This window comes from Phyllobates terribilis, unplaced genomic scaffold (genome assembly GCF_046119375.1).
Source record: "Phyllobates terribilis strain yellow unplaced genomic scaffold, ASM4611937v1 Scaffold_3__8_contigs__length_932513732, whole genome shotgun sequence".
Classification (NCBI taxonomy): Eukaryota; Metazoa; Chordata; class Amphibia; order Anura; family Dendrobatidae; genus Phyllobates; species Phyllobates terribilis.
In genome coordinates, this window is record NW_027362763.1 from 874,166,884 (window position 1) to 874,182,541 (window position 15,658).

General features: G+C 43.3%; 1 protein-coding gene across 1 annotated transcript in view; it reads right to left on the reverse strand.

Moving 5' to 3' along the window:
- TTC27 (tetratricopeptide repeat domain 27) overlaps positions 1-15,658 on the reverse strand; it is a 552,249-nt gene that overhangs the window by 469,382 nt on the left and 67,209 nt on the right. The window contains exon 5 of the mRNA XM_073672636.1: positions 12,468-12,608. Coding sequence (XP_073528737.1) covers positions 12,468-12,608 — 141 coding nt within the window. The remainder of the gene's footprint in view (positions 1-12,467; positions 12,609-15,658) is intronic.

The following is a 15,658-nucleotide window of genomic DNA, read 5'->3' on the forward strand; positions in this document are numbered from 1 at the left end:
CGGGCCGCCTCTTCCAACAGCTGGAAGAGCCTTTCCACCTGAGACAGCGGAGTCCCATCTTGCCACGCCGTCCGCAGCTGATCCAACCACCGCAGAGAAGCCTCACCAGCCCACATGGCCCCCAAGGCCGCTCGGAATCCATGACCCGCGGCCTCGTAGATGGACTTCGCCGCTAACTCCGTCCTTCTGTCCAGCGGGTCCTGTAGACTCGCCTTCCCTTTAACAGGAAGCAAAGAGGATTTGCTCAGCTGAGACAATGGCACGTTCACTTCAGGCGAGGGGACCCAATTAGCAATCGTCTCCGAGGAGCAGGGGTACAGGGCATCAAAAAACCGCATCCCCTGGAAGCGTTTATCCGGACACAGGCGTTCCTTCTCCACCGCCTCGTTAAGTTCATCGTGCGCCGGCAGCGTCGAACGAGCCCGACGCCACTCCTGATACAGCCGGGCCGACTTGCCAGGGCGCCTCGTCACCTCTTCAGACAGCTGTAACGCTTCCCGCATAGCCCCATTAAAAGCGTCCACGTGGCCCGAAAGCGAAGCGGAGCGACCCTGCCGATCCTCTTCATCGGAATCGGAAATCTCACCATCAGAGTCTGTCGGTGATTCCGAAACCTCCGACGTACTGCGCGGAGGAGACGGCGCCACCACAGGCCTGTGGCGCTTCTTGCCTCGTGACGTCGTTTGGGACTTAGCTGATACCCAATGACCCAGGAGGTCCGACAGACTGTTAATGGAGCGAGTGAGCGCTTCCACTTTAACATCACTGAGACCCCCGACCAGTGTCGAACCTGACACCGTCGAAGACCCCGGCGTATCAGATACGCGTGACCGATCCTGAAGCGGACCTGGAGAGAGGTCCGCGCCCCCTGGTCCCTGATCCGACATGCCCCCACACAGTTGCGAGCGTCGCGGTTAAGGCGGTAATAACCCTTTACAATGGGTACAGTAACCGAGGAAGTGTGGTCCCGCTACCACAGTCTGTTCCTCGCAAAAAATCACCAAGCATTGAAGGGTTAAAGCTCCTCCAGAGGGAGAGAGCTACCCCAGCTGCATGCAGAGCAAAAGTTAACCTAACAGACTAGGGAGATGCGCGCTCTGATCCCAGAAGCGTGCACTCCAGAACAGGTTAACTGCCTTGATGAGGCCAGACCCCTCAGAAGGGGTTAATGCTGCTTACCACACAATACCCCTTTGCCTTAAAAGGACAGAGGTGTGCGGGTCCCAGGGCCTCCTCAGCAGGGAGATAGCAGCGCCGGATATAGCACACCCTGTCTGCCTTAACAGGCCAGCAGTAAGGTGCTCTGCGCTGCAATAGTGAGCAAACGGAACCTTCTGCTTTAAAAGGCAGAAGTGACTCACCAGCTGGCCGCGATGACTGCTCTTCTCTGGGGAGGTGTAGAGAGCGGGAAGCAGGGAGCAGGAGGCGCTGCACGTGGAAATGGACGCCGGCCGAAAGACCCAGGAGAAGAAGAAGAAGGGGCTGGGTCAGCTCCAGCACGCGCTTTCCGAGCGCTTCCTGTCTGAGGATAAGTGACAGGGAGCAGAGAAGCGCGAAGCCACGCCCCCCCCCCCGCCGTCACACACTAAAGGAGCCCGCGCTTCCCCGTCCCTGCTCCCCTGCTAGCAGAGACATCTCCAAAAGCCGTATGCAGCGGTGATATCCTGTAACGGACAAAACTGCAGTCACCACATGTACAGTAAGAGCGGCTGCCGCAGCAGCCGCTATAGCACTCAGAACTGATGAGCACTTACCCAGCTGAGCGCCACAGGGACCCCCAGGGATGTGTGGCGCCGTGGCCCTTTGCTCCCCCTCACGGCGGAGCGCGCAGGGACCCCAAGAAGTGCGTCTCCGCCAGGGAGCGCCCTGTCTCCCCCGGGGCCGGCAGGCTTCTGCGGGGACCTCCTTAGGGGTACGCAGACCCGCCAGGGTTAGGGTCAGGGGTCCCAGCAGCGCCGAGACCCCCTGAGACCTCTAGACTACGGGGGGTCCAGGTCTCCGGGAATGTAAAATAAAAAATTCTTCTGAGGAGCTGCAAAGGCAGCGACTATCCTCTGCGACCTCAAATTTAAAACTGAACGACATGGAGTAGGAGGAGCCTAAGCTGGAGAGGCCGGTCGTCACTTTTTCTAATCTGAGGTAAACTATCCTGTGGGGCTCCGCCTACCACTAGTAATGAATCTGTGTCTCCCTTCCTTCCCTTCTGCTGCTGAAACCCACAATTGTCATATAAATAACTTGAATCTGACAAAAGTAATAATAAATTAAAAATCTATGAAAATGAACAAATGAAAATCAGACATTGCTTTTCAACCCTGCTTCCACAGAATTTAAAAAAAAAATTAAACTCATGAAATAGGCCTGGACAGAAATGATGGTACTCCTGAAAATAATGTGACAAACGGGACATGTTTAATCAAGTTGTGTCCACTAATTAGCATCACAGGTGTCTACAATCTTGTAATCAGTCAGTGGGCCTGTATATAGGGCTACAGATACTCACTGTGCTGTTTGGTGACATGTTGTCCACCACACTCAGCATGGACCAGAGGAAGCAATGGAAAGAGTTGTCTCAGGAGATCAGAATCAAAGAGACGGATAATACGAATGGTAACAAAAGAGCCCAGGAAAACTTCTAAAGAGATTAAAGGTGAACTTCAAGCTCAAGGAACATCAGTGTCAGATCGCACCATCCGTCGTTGTTTGATCCAAAGTGGACTTCATGGGAGACAACCGAGGAGAACACCATTGTTGAAAAAAAACATAAAAAAGCCAGACTGGAATTTGCCAAACTACATGTTGACAAGCCACAAAGATTCTGGAAGAAAGTCCTATGGACAGATGAGACAAAAATGGAAGGTTTTGGCAAGGCACATCAGCTCTATGTTCACAGATGGAAAAATGAAGCATATCAACAAAAGAATACTGTCCCTACTGTGAAACATGGAAGAGACTCTGTTATGTTCTGGGGCTGCTTTGCTGCATCTGGCACAGGGTGTCTTGAATCTGTGCAGGGTACAATGAAATCTCAAGACTATCAAGGGATTCTAGAGAGAAATGTGCTGCCCAGTGTCAGAAAGATTGGTCTCAGTCGCAGGTCATGGGTCTTGCAACAGGATAATAACCCAAAACACAAAGTTAAAAACACCCAAGAATGGCTAAGAGGAAAACATTGGACTATTCTGAAGTGGCTTCTATGAGTCCTGACCTAAATCCTATTGAACATCTTTGGAAAGACCTGAAACATGCTGTCTGTAAAAGGCAACCTTCAAACATGAGACAACTGGAGCAGTTTGCTCATGAGGAGTGGGCCAAAATACCTGTCGAGAGGTGCAGAAGTCTTATTCACAGTTACAGGAATCGTTTGATTGCAGTGATTGCCTCAAAAGGTTGTTCAACAAAATATTAAGCTAAGAGTACCATCATTTCTGTCCAGGCCTATTTCATGAGTTTAATTTTTTTTTTAAATTCTGTGGAAGCAGGGTTGAAAAGCAATGACTGACTTTAATTTGTTAATTTTCATAGATTTTTAATTTATTATTACTTTTGTCAGATTCAAGTTATTTCTGTGACCATTGTGGGTTTTTCTTTCATTAAACGAGCGGTACCAACAATTTTGACCACGTGTGTATATGCTGCAAATCCTGGCTACCAGAATGGCCTTTCAGGTAATGTGATCAATCACATTTCTGGAAGTAACGGCAAAATTTGTTAATGTATACACAGTGTGTGTGTGTGTTTTGATGATGTAGGTGAGCTGTCTGCTGTACCTGAACTGTGTTTGCTGATGTAGCTGGGTTGTGTGTATAGACGTAGCAGAGTTGAGAGTGTGCGCATGTAGCAGAGCTGTGTGTCTATAACAAAGTTGTGTGTGTATGTAACAAAGCTGTGTATGTATATACAGCAGAGCTGAGTGTGCATGTAGCAGTGTTGTGCATACACTGTGTGCAGAGTTATTAGGCAAGTTGTATTTTAGAGGATTATTTTTATTATTGATCAACAACTGTGCTCTCAATCAACCCAAAAGACTCATAAATATCCAAGCTTAATATTTTTGGAAGTTGGAGTGGGGTTTTTTTAGATTTGGCTATCTTAGGAGGATATCGGTTTGTGCAGGTAACTATTACTGTGCAGAATTATTAGGCAACTTAATAAAAACCAAATATAATCCCATCTCACTTGTTTATTTTTACCAGGTAAACCAATATCAGTGCACAAAATTTAGAAATAAACATTTCTGACATGCAAAAACAAAAACCAAAAATATTAGTGATCAATATAGCCACCTGTCTTTATGATGACACTCAACAGCCTTCCATCCATAGATTCTGTCAGTTGCTTGTTCTGTTTTCGATCAACATTGCGTGCAGCAGCCACCACAGCATCCCAGACACTGTTCCGAGAGGTGTACTGTTTTCCCTCCCTGTAGATCTCATATTTTATGATGGACCACAGGTTCTCTATGGGGTTCAGATCAGGTGAACAAGGGGGCCATGTCATTATTTTTTCTACTTTTAGACCTTTACTGGCCAGCCATGCTGTGGAGTAGTTGGATGCATGTGATGGAGCACTGTCCTGCATGAAAATCATGTTTTTCTTGAACAATATAGACTTCTTCCTGTACCACTGCTTGAAGAAGTTGTCTTCCAGAAACTGGCAGTAGGTCTGGGAGTTGAGCTTCACTCCATCCTCAACCTGAAAAGGTCCCACAAGTTCATCTTTAATGATACCAGCCCATACCAGTACACCACCTCCACCTTGCTGGCGTCTGAGTTGGAGTAGAGCTCTCTGCCCTTTATTGATCCAGCCTCTGGCCCATCCATCTGGCCCATCAAGAGTCACTCTCATTTCATCAGTCCATAAAACCTTTGAAAAATCAGTCTTAAGATATTTCTTGGCCCATTCTTGACGTTTTATCTTATGTTTCTTGCTCAAAGGTGGTCGTTTTTCAGCCTTCCTTACCTTGGCCATGTCCCTGAGTATCGCACACCTTGTGCTTTTTGTTACTCCAGTAACGTTGCAGCTCTGAAATATGGTAAAACTGGTGGCGAATGGCATCTTGGCAGCTTCACGCTTGATTTTCCTCAATTCATGGGCAGTTATTTTGCTCCTTTTTTGGCCAACACGCTTCTTGCAACCCTGTTGGCTATTTGCCATGAAACGCTTGATTGTTTGGTGATCACGCTTCAAAAGTTTGGAAATTTCAAGACTGCTGCATCCCTCTGCAAGACATCTCACAATATTGGACTTTTCAGAGCCCGTCAAATCTCTCTTCTGACCCATTTTGCCAAAGGAAAGGAAGTTGCCTAATAATTAAGCACACCTTATATAGGGTGTTGATGTCATTAGTCAACACCCCTCCTCATTAGGAAGATGCACATCACCAAATTTACTTAATTGGTAGTTGGCTCTCAAGCCTATGCAGCTTGGAGTAGGACAAGATGTATAAAAAGTATCAAAGTGATCAAAATACGCATTTGCCTAATAATTCTGCATGCGGTGTATGTGTCATGTATGCAGTGTATGTACATAATGTGTGTGCTGTAACACATGCTGCAAAGAAACACTAGCAATAGATCTACTACCTCCGTATTCTACTCTGCTATGTTAAAATGAGTGATTTGACCCCTGCACTTCTTTGCACCAACAGGTACGTTTACTTAGTAAGAAATATTTTTTTTCTATTGTCTACACCTGGGTTGGTTCTTATAGTAAAGTGTGTCCTATAGTCCGAAAAATGTGTTATTCACAGTATTGTGCACAAGTTTTTGGCAGGGGTGGAAAAAATGCTTTAAAAAGGACAAAGTCAGGGATTTTGTAGGATTGTGCCAAGTGTATGAGTAACCAATTATAAGAAATCGGTGATAATCACCATTATCATATGTGGATTGCAACACAGTTATTAAAAAAAAAAAACAGCTGAGGAATCTTAAAAATGGGAGCGGAGCAGCTAAACTCTGCTACAAAGGTGATGTTAGACGCCAAAACTGAGTGTAGCAACAAGACACAAGGTCCATTGAAGCCTCTAGAAGTAACTAGAAGCAAATCAAATCACAGCTGTCTCAGTTATGCAGATAAATAGCAATTAAAGGAAATCTGTCGGCATTTTTTTTCTATGCAATCTGCCTGCAGCAGAGCTCAGAATCTTGAGCTGTGCTTAACCCCGCCAACATGACGGATTAGCAGCTTTCTGTGTACATTGAACAGTCACAGAGAGCTAATCAATGGTGGAGGCGTGGCTGGACTAGAAGGCACACGGCAGCTTGTCCTGTAAGGATAATCTCCTGATGATAAAACAAAATACAGCCCAGTAAGTGACACATTCCTGGAATCAGGGTCTCAGCCCCTACATCATAGTGCTTTCAGAATACATAGCAAAAAGCTGCTGAAAGATTCACTTTAACAATGAGGAGGTGGAAGGAACAGTCCCCTTCATGAAAGTAGAAGACTCAAAATGCATGTGCTGTATTCTATTATACGTCCAATAGGCCAATCAGCACGCTCATAAGGCCCTTTTTAAACTGCTAGTCTAACAGGGTTACCACATTTCTTTTTTTGTACATCATTCAGAGCAAGTTTTGAAAATCTAGGTGTGACCAAGTTTATAAGTGCAAGTGCTATACAAAGTCAGATCTCAGCAGCACACAATGTATTTAAAGGGGTTGTCCGGTCTAAATTGATTAGTCTGCATTCGCTCTGTGTGACTGCAGACTTATGAATCCCCCAGTACACACAATGTGCGCTCTGGGGAGTTGCCGGTTTCTGAGCCGGGTATGAGTTATACATACTCCCAGCCAGTGGGCACGGCCTCGCTCCATATACTTGTATTGTAGGAGGCTACATCCCGACTAGTGACACGGCCGTCCATTGGGCCTTTGCTAGTTCAAAGTTTAGTAACTTCTAAAAGCATTTTTTCACTTTTTTTTGAGGCAGTGACAAAGCTAAAACGTCTGCTTGTTTATCAGTGAATTATTTCATGCATTTGCAACAAATGTATTCTAGTGTGCAAATAGAAAATCACAAGCAGCGACTTTTTAAATCCAGAATTTGCCAGGCTCATATGGGACTTTACACCTTGGCGGGCAAGCCTTTTTTCACATTAAATAAAGATCATTTCTCTGCCGTTTGATACAAATGGCTGCTCTGTGAACAGATGAATGCAAATGGAAATCTTTCCTCTCCAAGAACAGCCTTGTTTGACGCTCTCTTGGTCTGTGTGATTTTTTTTTTCTACATAAAAGCAAGACATTGCATCCTTGTTAAATGGGCTGCACTAAATTCTTCCTGTGTAACTCGTATGACTACACCCATTAAAGCATTACTTGTAATGCCACAGCGATCCAAGATAGAAAATGTCACAGTTTTGAATACTTAGGGGACGCCCGAGTGACATCAGTTCCTAAAAAATGCATTTACTCTTTCAGGACAGATCTACAAGTATAAAACAGTTTTGCTAAGATACAGAGTCATTTTTTTGTTTCTAAAAATAATTACTGAAACTCGTATAGAGAGAGTCACCGCCAAAACACATTCTAAGCTCCCCACATAGCTGTATAGGGGACTTAGCCCCGATAAAAATCATAGCTTTACTTTATTAAACCCTTTAATTTCCGTTTTTTCAATTTCATTTTTTTCTCCCCTCCTTCCAAGAGACACAACTTTATTTTCCCATCAATAAAGCTTTATGAGGACTTGTTTTTTTGTTTTTTACGGGACGAGTTGTACTTTTGAATGACATAATTCAATTCATCATGTAATGCACTGGAAATGGGAAAAAATTCCAAGTACATGGAAATTGCAAAAAAAGTGCAATTCCACAATTGTTTTTTTAATTTTTTTATTTACAGTGTTCAGTATATGGTAAAACTGACCAGGCAATGTGATTCTCCAGGTCAGTACGATTACACAGATACCAAACATGTATAGTTTTTTATTATTTTATTTAACTGGTGAAAAAAAATTCAGAAATTTGTTAAAAAAATTTTTTGCTTGTGTCGGCATTTTCGAGACCCATAACATTTTCAATTTTTGGGATATGAGGCTGTGTGAGGGCTTATTTTTTGTGCCCTGAGCGGACATTTTTACTGATACCATTTTGGGTTAGATACAATGTTTTGATCCCCTCTTACGGCATTCTACTTCAATGTTGCGGGAGCAAAAATCTGTAATTCTGACCTTTTGATGTTTTAATTGTTATGCCGTTTACCGATCGGATTAATTTATCTTATATTTTGAAATATCGTACTTTATTGAATGCAGTGATACCAAATATGTGTAATTACATTATTTTTTCATACAATTTTTTTTTATTTCTTTAAATTTCACTTTTAACTGTATTTCTTCGCTTGTGCTATACACAGCCATGCTACAGCACTATGCTATGTATAGCAAAAATCATGGACTCCTATGAACATCAGCTACAGGCTGGCTTTCACAGGAGTACCGTCATGACAGGCACAGGGTCTTCAGCAGACCCATCAGTGCCCCGCAATGAAGTCACAGGCGCGCGTCAATGGGTGCATAGAATGACACGCTCCCCTGGCCACGCGCGTTATATGCAGCTGTCAGAGATTGACAGTGGTGTTTAACAGGTTTACAGCCACAAGAGTAGTGTCACTCCACCCACAGCTGTTAGAGGCAGATGATGGCTGAATAATTCAGCCATCAAGTACTAGGAAAGCTGCGGGCTCCGCTCGCAAGTCTGCATCAAAGTCAAGGACTCGACATATGACATAATATCATCTGTCCCTCCATTCTGCTGAAAATCCTCTATAAAGTGGAACGGCCAAAACATAAGAAGTGTTCAATCTTTGCAAATTTTTATAGTTTTTACAGAGGGCATAGTTAATGTTAATTATGCAAAGCAGTTTAAAGACATGTCCCCTTGTAAAGACCATAAAAATGTACATACTGGACGCCACACTAAATACAGAAGCCCATATCTCTGGGAACATAAAACGGATTTAAAAAAATGGAATAGTCAGGGGAGCAGCAGGAATAACATAGGAGCAAACACTGTCCACTTCTGACCTGCAGACAGGACCTCTTTAATCAAAAGTAAAAATAAAAGTGCAGCGTGCTCATTGGCAGCTCGGGCATGCAGTCACTGTAGGAGTGGCGGTGTGCACACGCTCAGCTCAGAGGAGGGCTACAGCAGGACTGTGGGGGCGCACATGCCGAACTTTCTCTTCAGACAGCGCTTGCTCCAGACAAGCCAGCGCTAGCAATCAACGAAGGAGGAAGTGGCGGAATGTAAAGTGCGGAGGTGAATTGGAGCGCTGAGCCACTCGGCCACGCTAAGGATGCTCAAGCACTCTAATTACCCCCATTGGACTAAAGGGACAGATTAACTAAAGGGTATGATTTTTATAGGGCATGAGTCCCACACAGATGAGAGGTTAGTTCATCACTGTTTAGGAGCCGGCAGACTCCCTTTAAGGTCATCAATTTTTATATATATTTATATTATTTTGGTAAACAAACATGTCTCTTAAAAAAAAGCTCACCCTACAATGTTATGTGCATTACCGTACCACAGTAAGGGGCCAGAATAAGGCACTCATTTCATGGGGTCTTACAGTACTGCCATGTGCCTTCAATGGAAGCAGAGTTGGAGCATTACTTGAAGTTTTCTCGGTTGGATTTGTATGAGGCTGGCAGAAACAATGTATATTTGAGTTTTTCGCCCTACAGCAGGGGTGCACAACCTGCGGCCCGCTATGCCATTATGTATGGCCCACCACCATCTGGCCACATAAATGCTTGCCAGGGTGATATTTACCTGTAGTTTCAATTAAAAAAAAGGGATAGCACAAAGTCATCTCAATATCTAACCTGAACTTTAAAGGGAATCTGTCAGCAGGTTTTTGCCATCTTATCTGTACTTTGTACAAACAGGGGAGTGGTCCCCCTTTCTGAGCTTGGCATTTCATCTCTATAGCTTCCCATAGAACAGCCAGGCCTCTGTCCTTCTCTGCCCTTATTCACACTGAGGTCAGCTGACACAAGGTAAGGTTATACTAGAGACAGGGATAGGACCATCCCTATTGAGTACACCATGTCATGGTGGGATGACTTTTATGCTTTTTAAATCAAAATAGTGTTAAGGAAGTACTCTGTTGTTTACATGTTCTATTACTATTTACTTACTACAGGGTATATCCTCATTTTGTTGTTTTCTTGGGTTTTGTCTGTGAAATGGCCAGTGTGAACGTGCTCTTACAATTGCATGTATACCAACTTATGCTACGGCTCATTTCTTTGCTTTTGCTGAGAACAGCATGATGCAGATGCAGAGACCCCGATTCCATAAATGTGTCACTTACTGGGCTGCTTGCTGTAGTTTTGATAAAATCCCTGTTTTATCAGCAGGAGATTATGACTATTGGACAAGTAAACCTGCTGCCTGGTGACAGATTCCCAGGTAATCAAGCATATTCATGGTGCCCTCCACCACGAACTGGCAGCTTCTGTGTGTACAGTACATGAGAAGAAAGCCGCCAATCAGTGGTGTGAGCGGGGTTATACAGAGCTCGGCACTCTGAACACTGATAGATCTGCAGCAGATATAACAGTGATTTTATAAAAATGACTGCAACCAGCACAGTAAGTGACACATTGCTGGAATCAGGGTCTCTGTCCCTGCATTATGCTGCTCTCAGATGGGGAGCAAAAACCTGGTGACGAATTCCCTTTAAGGAGAATGGTGTCCCTTGACTCCTCTTTGTGAAAGATGTGTATGATTTATTAAGGTGACCATCTAAGTTTCTGGCTCTATACATAGTAGTTTATGGCAATTACGTTTACAATGTTTAGAGTCACATTCCAGCATCGCCTACCGCTCTCCTAAACGCTAACTGGAGGGAGAGAAGACCCATATTATTCTCATAGGTGCAGTTTCCACTTTATGGCCTACTATCATGCAATTATGGCATATCATTTTATATGCTGGAAATATCTCAGATGGCCATACCCCTATAAGTTTTATTTTGGCCCTTATGAGGTATACAACATGAGAATGTGGCCCACAGCGTTCCCAGTGGCTGTTAACAGAGTTGTCTTGGGACAGCAGGCTGGCTGTATGGCCTCCCATGTTTTTCGGAAGATCTTGCCCTGTTAATTATAGGTCATGACAAATTAAATTTAATGGGGTGGTCTAGAGGCGAAACTAAATTTTATCTAAAACTATTTGATGCCATAATCTAAGCTATCTTCTAATTTACTTGGTTTAAAAATTCCCTTCCGTTCCCTAGCTACACTATTTAACTGCTGGTCTATTTTATTTTTTTTTTACTTCCTGTCTGATGTTTATTCGTTTGAGAGCCCCCAGTGCACCCTGGGATACTCAAATGAAGAGTCATCAGAGCAGGGGGCAAAGGCTGTGGTCACGGCCACCAGGGCTGTGGAGTCGGTAAGCCAAACCTCCGACTGCCTCCACAGCACTGCCTCACTACTGAGCGTGTACATAAAGTGCAGCACAGATTCATCTCCACTAAAAGCCTAGATCCTTAGATCAGGAACAGAACAGACATTTATAGGACATTTCATAACTTTCCCAAGTTCTTTAAAAAATATTTACAGCACATCCGGCATTGTAATACTGACCTCAATTTATTAAATATTTTAGGAGTCGGAGTCGATCCATTTTATACCAACTCCACCAAAATGAACACCTACTCCAACTCCACGACTCCAACTCCACAGCCCTGACTAGCACAGCTTCTGTCCCCTCCCTGAAACAAAGTCATCAGTGACACTCATTTCAGGGGCAGGGCTAGTCCCTGCTCTGTCTTTACGATGTGCACTGTGCACAGTGACAGCGCCAGCTCTCTTGTCAGGTCAGATCTGCAGTAATGAGCTGGCAACACAGCGGTGTTACAATACCGGGCATAGACCAGTGATGTCACCCGTGGGGGCAGGCTGATCTCCTTCACGCCAGGTATTATAACACCGCCGTGTTGCCGGCTCATTACTGCAGATCTGAGCCAACAAGAGAGTGGGCACTGTCACAGTGCACATCGCACAGGGTGAAGAAAGAACAGGGACTAGCCCTGCCCCTGAAACGTGTGCACTGATGACGCTTCGTTTCAGGGAGGGGGCAGGGGCTGTGGCAGTGACCACAGCCTCTGCCCTCTGCTCTAATGATGCTTCGTTTGAGTATCCCAGGGTGCACTGGGGGCTCTCAAATGAATCGCCATCAGACAGGAAGTAAAAGAAAAAAATAGACTTACAGGTAGATAGTGTAGTTAGGGAACGGTAGGGAATTTTTAAAGCAAATAGATAGGGATTTAGATAAAATTTACTTTCGCCTTCGGACCACCCCTTTAAGTAACAATGTAAGTATAATAATAACTTGGAATAAAGCTATAAACTGTAATGCATTTTAAAATCTGTTACATTTTGTTCATACATAATTGACAAGAACTTGTCGATGCTGGGCACGTCAACAGGTGCAGATCATTTCTTACCTGGAATACTGTGAGTTTGTTCCTGAGGTTCACAAGGATTATTCTGGCCAGAAGTAAGAAGATTGGATTGGCTGTCAAGCTGTAGACTGATTCTCCATCAAGAACAAGCGTGCCCAGAATTGCAGCTCTCACAGTATTGCCCTGGAAAATAACACCAATACATGGCTTAAAGAATGTTAACATTACATCTGTAACAAAAGAATTTAACTATGGGTTCAAGATGGTACATGAAGAGCAGAAGTAAAGTATTTTATAGTTCTACACTTTCAAACACAGTGACAAATGTCGTCATTGTTAGTTTCACTTGATATATATGACAGTTATCTGTAACCTTTAAAGAATATTATTTAAAATGTTTCATAAATCAACAGTACAATAAAAGATAAGAACCATTGTAATTTATATCTTATTAAAGAAATATGCTTCTTGCTCCACTTATCAGTCGCATTTTCCTTAAAGAGTAACCATCATTTTATTTTTTATTTCATGAATCAATAGTACAAATATATCTTATCAAAGGAATCTGCTTCTTTTCCCTCCTGGACTGATCAGTCATTATCAAAATTCTCAATTATGGGGTAAAATCTGTATTCAGTGAAGATGGACTTTCCCATTACTGAGATAGGAGATGGCAGCTGCTACTGATGAGATTCTATGTAGATGGGAGGAAGAATAGGAGGGAGGAGCTCTGCCTCTAACTCCTCCCATTTCCCGTATTCACTGAATACAGATTTGACCTCAGAATTGAGAATTTTGATAATGACTGATTAGTCCAGGAGGGAAAAAAAGCAGATTTCTCTGATAAGATATATAAAAATAATAATAATCTCTAATTATATAGCGCCAACATATTCCGCAGCGCTTTACAATTTAGAGGGTTCATATACAACAGCCATAAGTAACATAGTTAAAGATAATACAATAATTAAAGCAAAAAAAATGACGATCCTGCTCGTAAGAGCTTACAATCTACAATGAGGTGGGGGTGACACAACGTACAGCAGCTTATTCACAATGATAGTCCAGCCATCTTGAGGGAATGGGGGATAGATAAAGGCTGCTTGAGCTAGTCACCAGCCAGTATTTGTAGTGCTTTTGGGTGCAGTGGAGTTTGATGGAGAATTATGTACAGAGAAATAGTGAATGGGCTTATATATACACACACACACACACACACACACACACACACACACACACACACACACACACATATATGCTAAAAAGTAATTTTTTTTCTCATTAAATCACACTCTGCACCCCACATTGACTGAAAAAAACAGAAATGTAGAAATTTTTGCAAATTTATTAAAAAAGATAAACTGAAATATCACATGGTCATAAGTATTCAGACCCTTTGCTCAGTATTGAGTAGAAGCATCCTTTAGAGCTAGTACAGCCATGAGTCTTCTTGGGAATGATGCAACAAGTTTTTCACACCTGGATTTGGGGATCTTCTGCCATTCTTCCTTGCAGATCCTCTCCAGTTTCGTCTGGTTGGATGGTGAAAGTTGGTGGACAGCTATTTTCAGGTCTCTCCAGAGATGCTCAATTGGGTTTAGGTCAGGGCTCTGGCTGGGCCAGTCAAGAATGGTCACAGAGTTGTTCTGAAGCCACTCCTTTGTTATTTTAGCTGTGTGCTTAGGGTCATTGTCTTGTTAGAAGGTGAACCTTCGGCCAAGTCTGAGGTCCAGAGCACTCTGGAAGAGGTTTTCATCCAGGATATCTCAGTACTTTGGCCGCATTCATGTTTCCTTCAATTGCAACCAGTCATCCTGTCCCTGCAGCTGAAAAACACCCCCATAGCATGATGCTTCCACAACCATGTTTCACTGTTGGAATTGTATTGGGCAGGTGATGAGAAGTGTCTGGTTTTCTCCACACATACCGCTTAAAATTATCACCAAAAAGTTCTATCTTCGTCTCATCAGACCAGAGAATCTTATTTCTCATAGTCTGGGAGTCCTTCATGTGTTTTTGAGCAAACTCTATGCGGGCTTTCATAGGTCTTGCACTGAGGAGAGGCTTCCGTCAGGCCACTCTGCCATAAAGGCTCGACTAGTGGAGGGCTGCAGTGATAGTTGACTTTGTGGAACTTTCTCCCATCTCCATACTGCATCTCTGGAGCTCAGCCACAGTGATCTTGGGGTTTTTCTTTACCTCTCTCACCAACGCTCTTCTCCCACAATTGCTCAGTTTGGCTGGTCGGTCAGGTCTAGGAAGACTTCTGGTGGTCCCAAACTTCTTCTATTTAAGGATTATGGATGCCAATGTGCTCTTAGGAAACTTGAGTAATGCAGAAATTCTTTTATACCCTTGGCCAGATCTGTGCCTTGCAACAATTCTGTCTCTGAGCTCCTTGGGCAGTTCCTCTGAGCTCAAGATTTTCATTTGGTCTGACTTGCACTGTGAGCTGTGAGGTCTTATATAGACAGGTGTGTGCCTTTCCAAATCAAGTCCTATCAGTTTAATTAAACACAGCTGGACTCCAATGAAGGAGTAGAACCATCTCAAGGAGGATCACAAGGAAATGGACAGCATGTGACTTAAATATGAGTATCTGAGCAAAGGGTCTGAATACTTATGATCATGTGATATTTCAGTTTTTCTTTTTAAATAAATTTGCAAAAATTTCTACATTTCTGTATTTTTTTCAGTTAAGACGGGGTGCAGAGTGTACTTTAATGAGAAAAAAAATGAACTTTTTAGAATTTACCAAATAGCTGCAATGAAACAAAGAGTGAAAAATTTAAAGGGGTCTGAATACTTTCCGTACCCACTGTATGTGAATTTATGATCCCATCAATGAAATGTAGCTCCCGGACACCAGCAGCACTTATGCAGCCCTACATAAGGACACTGCCACCACCATATTTCACTGTAGGCACATGGCATTTTTATGGACTTCGATTATTTACAAGCTGCTTATTTTCAAGTGTACTATAAAACAACGGTTACTCTTTAATTGTCTCTAGCATTGATCTTTCAATTTTGAAACAGCTCAAATCCATGTTTAAATATGTCTTCACTGAGGGATCAGATTACAAAGAAGGGAGAAGGATCTGTAGGGAGAAAGAGGCAGAGAGAACCACAGAGAAGCTGCTCCAGCTTCTAGTAATCACGGTCAGCACAGTGAAAAACTGGCAAAAATTAAGCATACAAGTCATATAGTGGACAGAAATAGTGTTATTCCT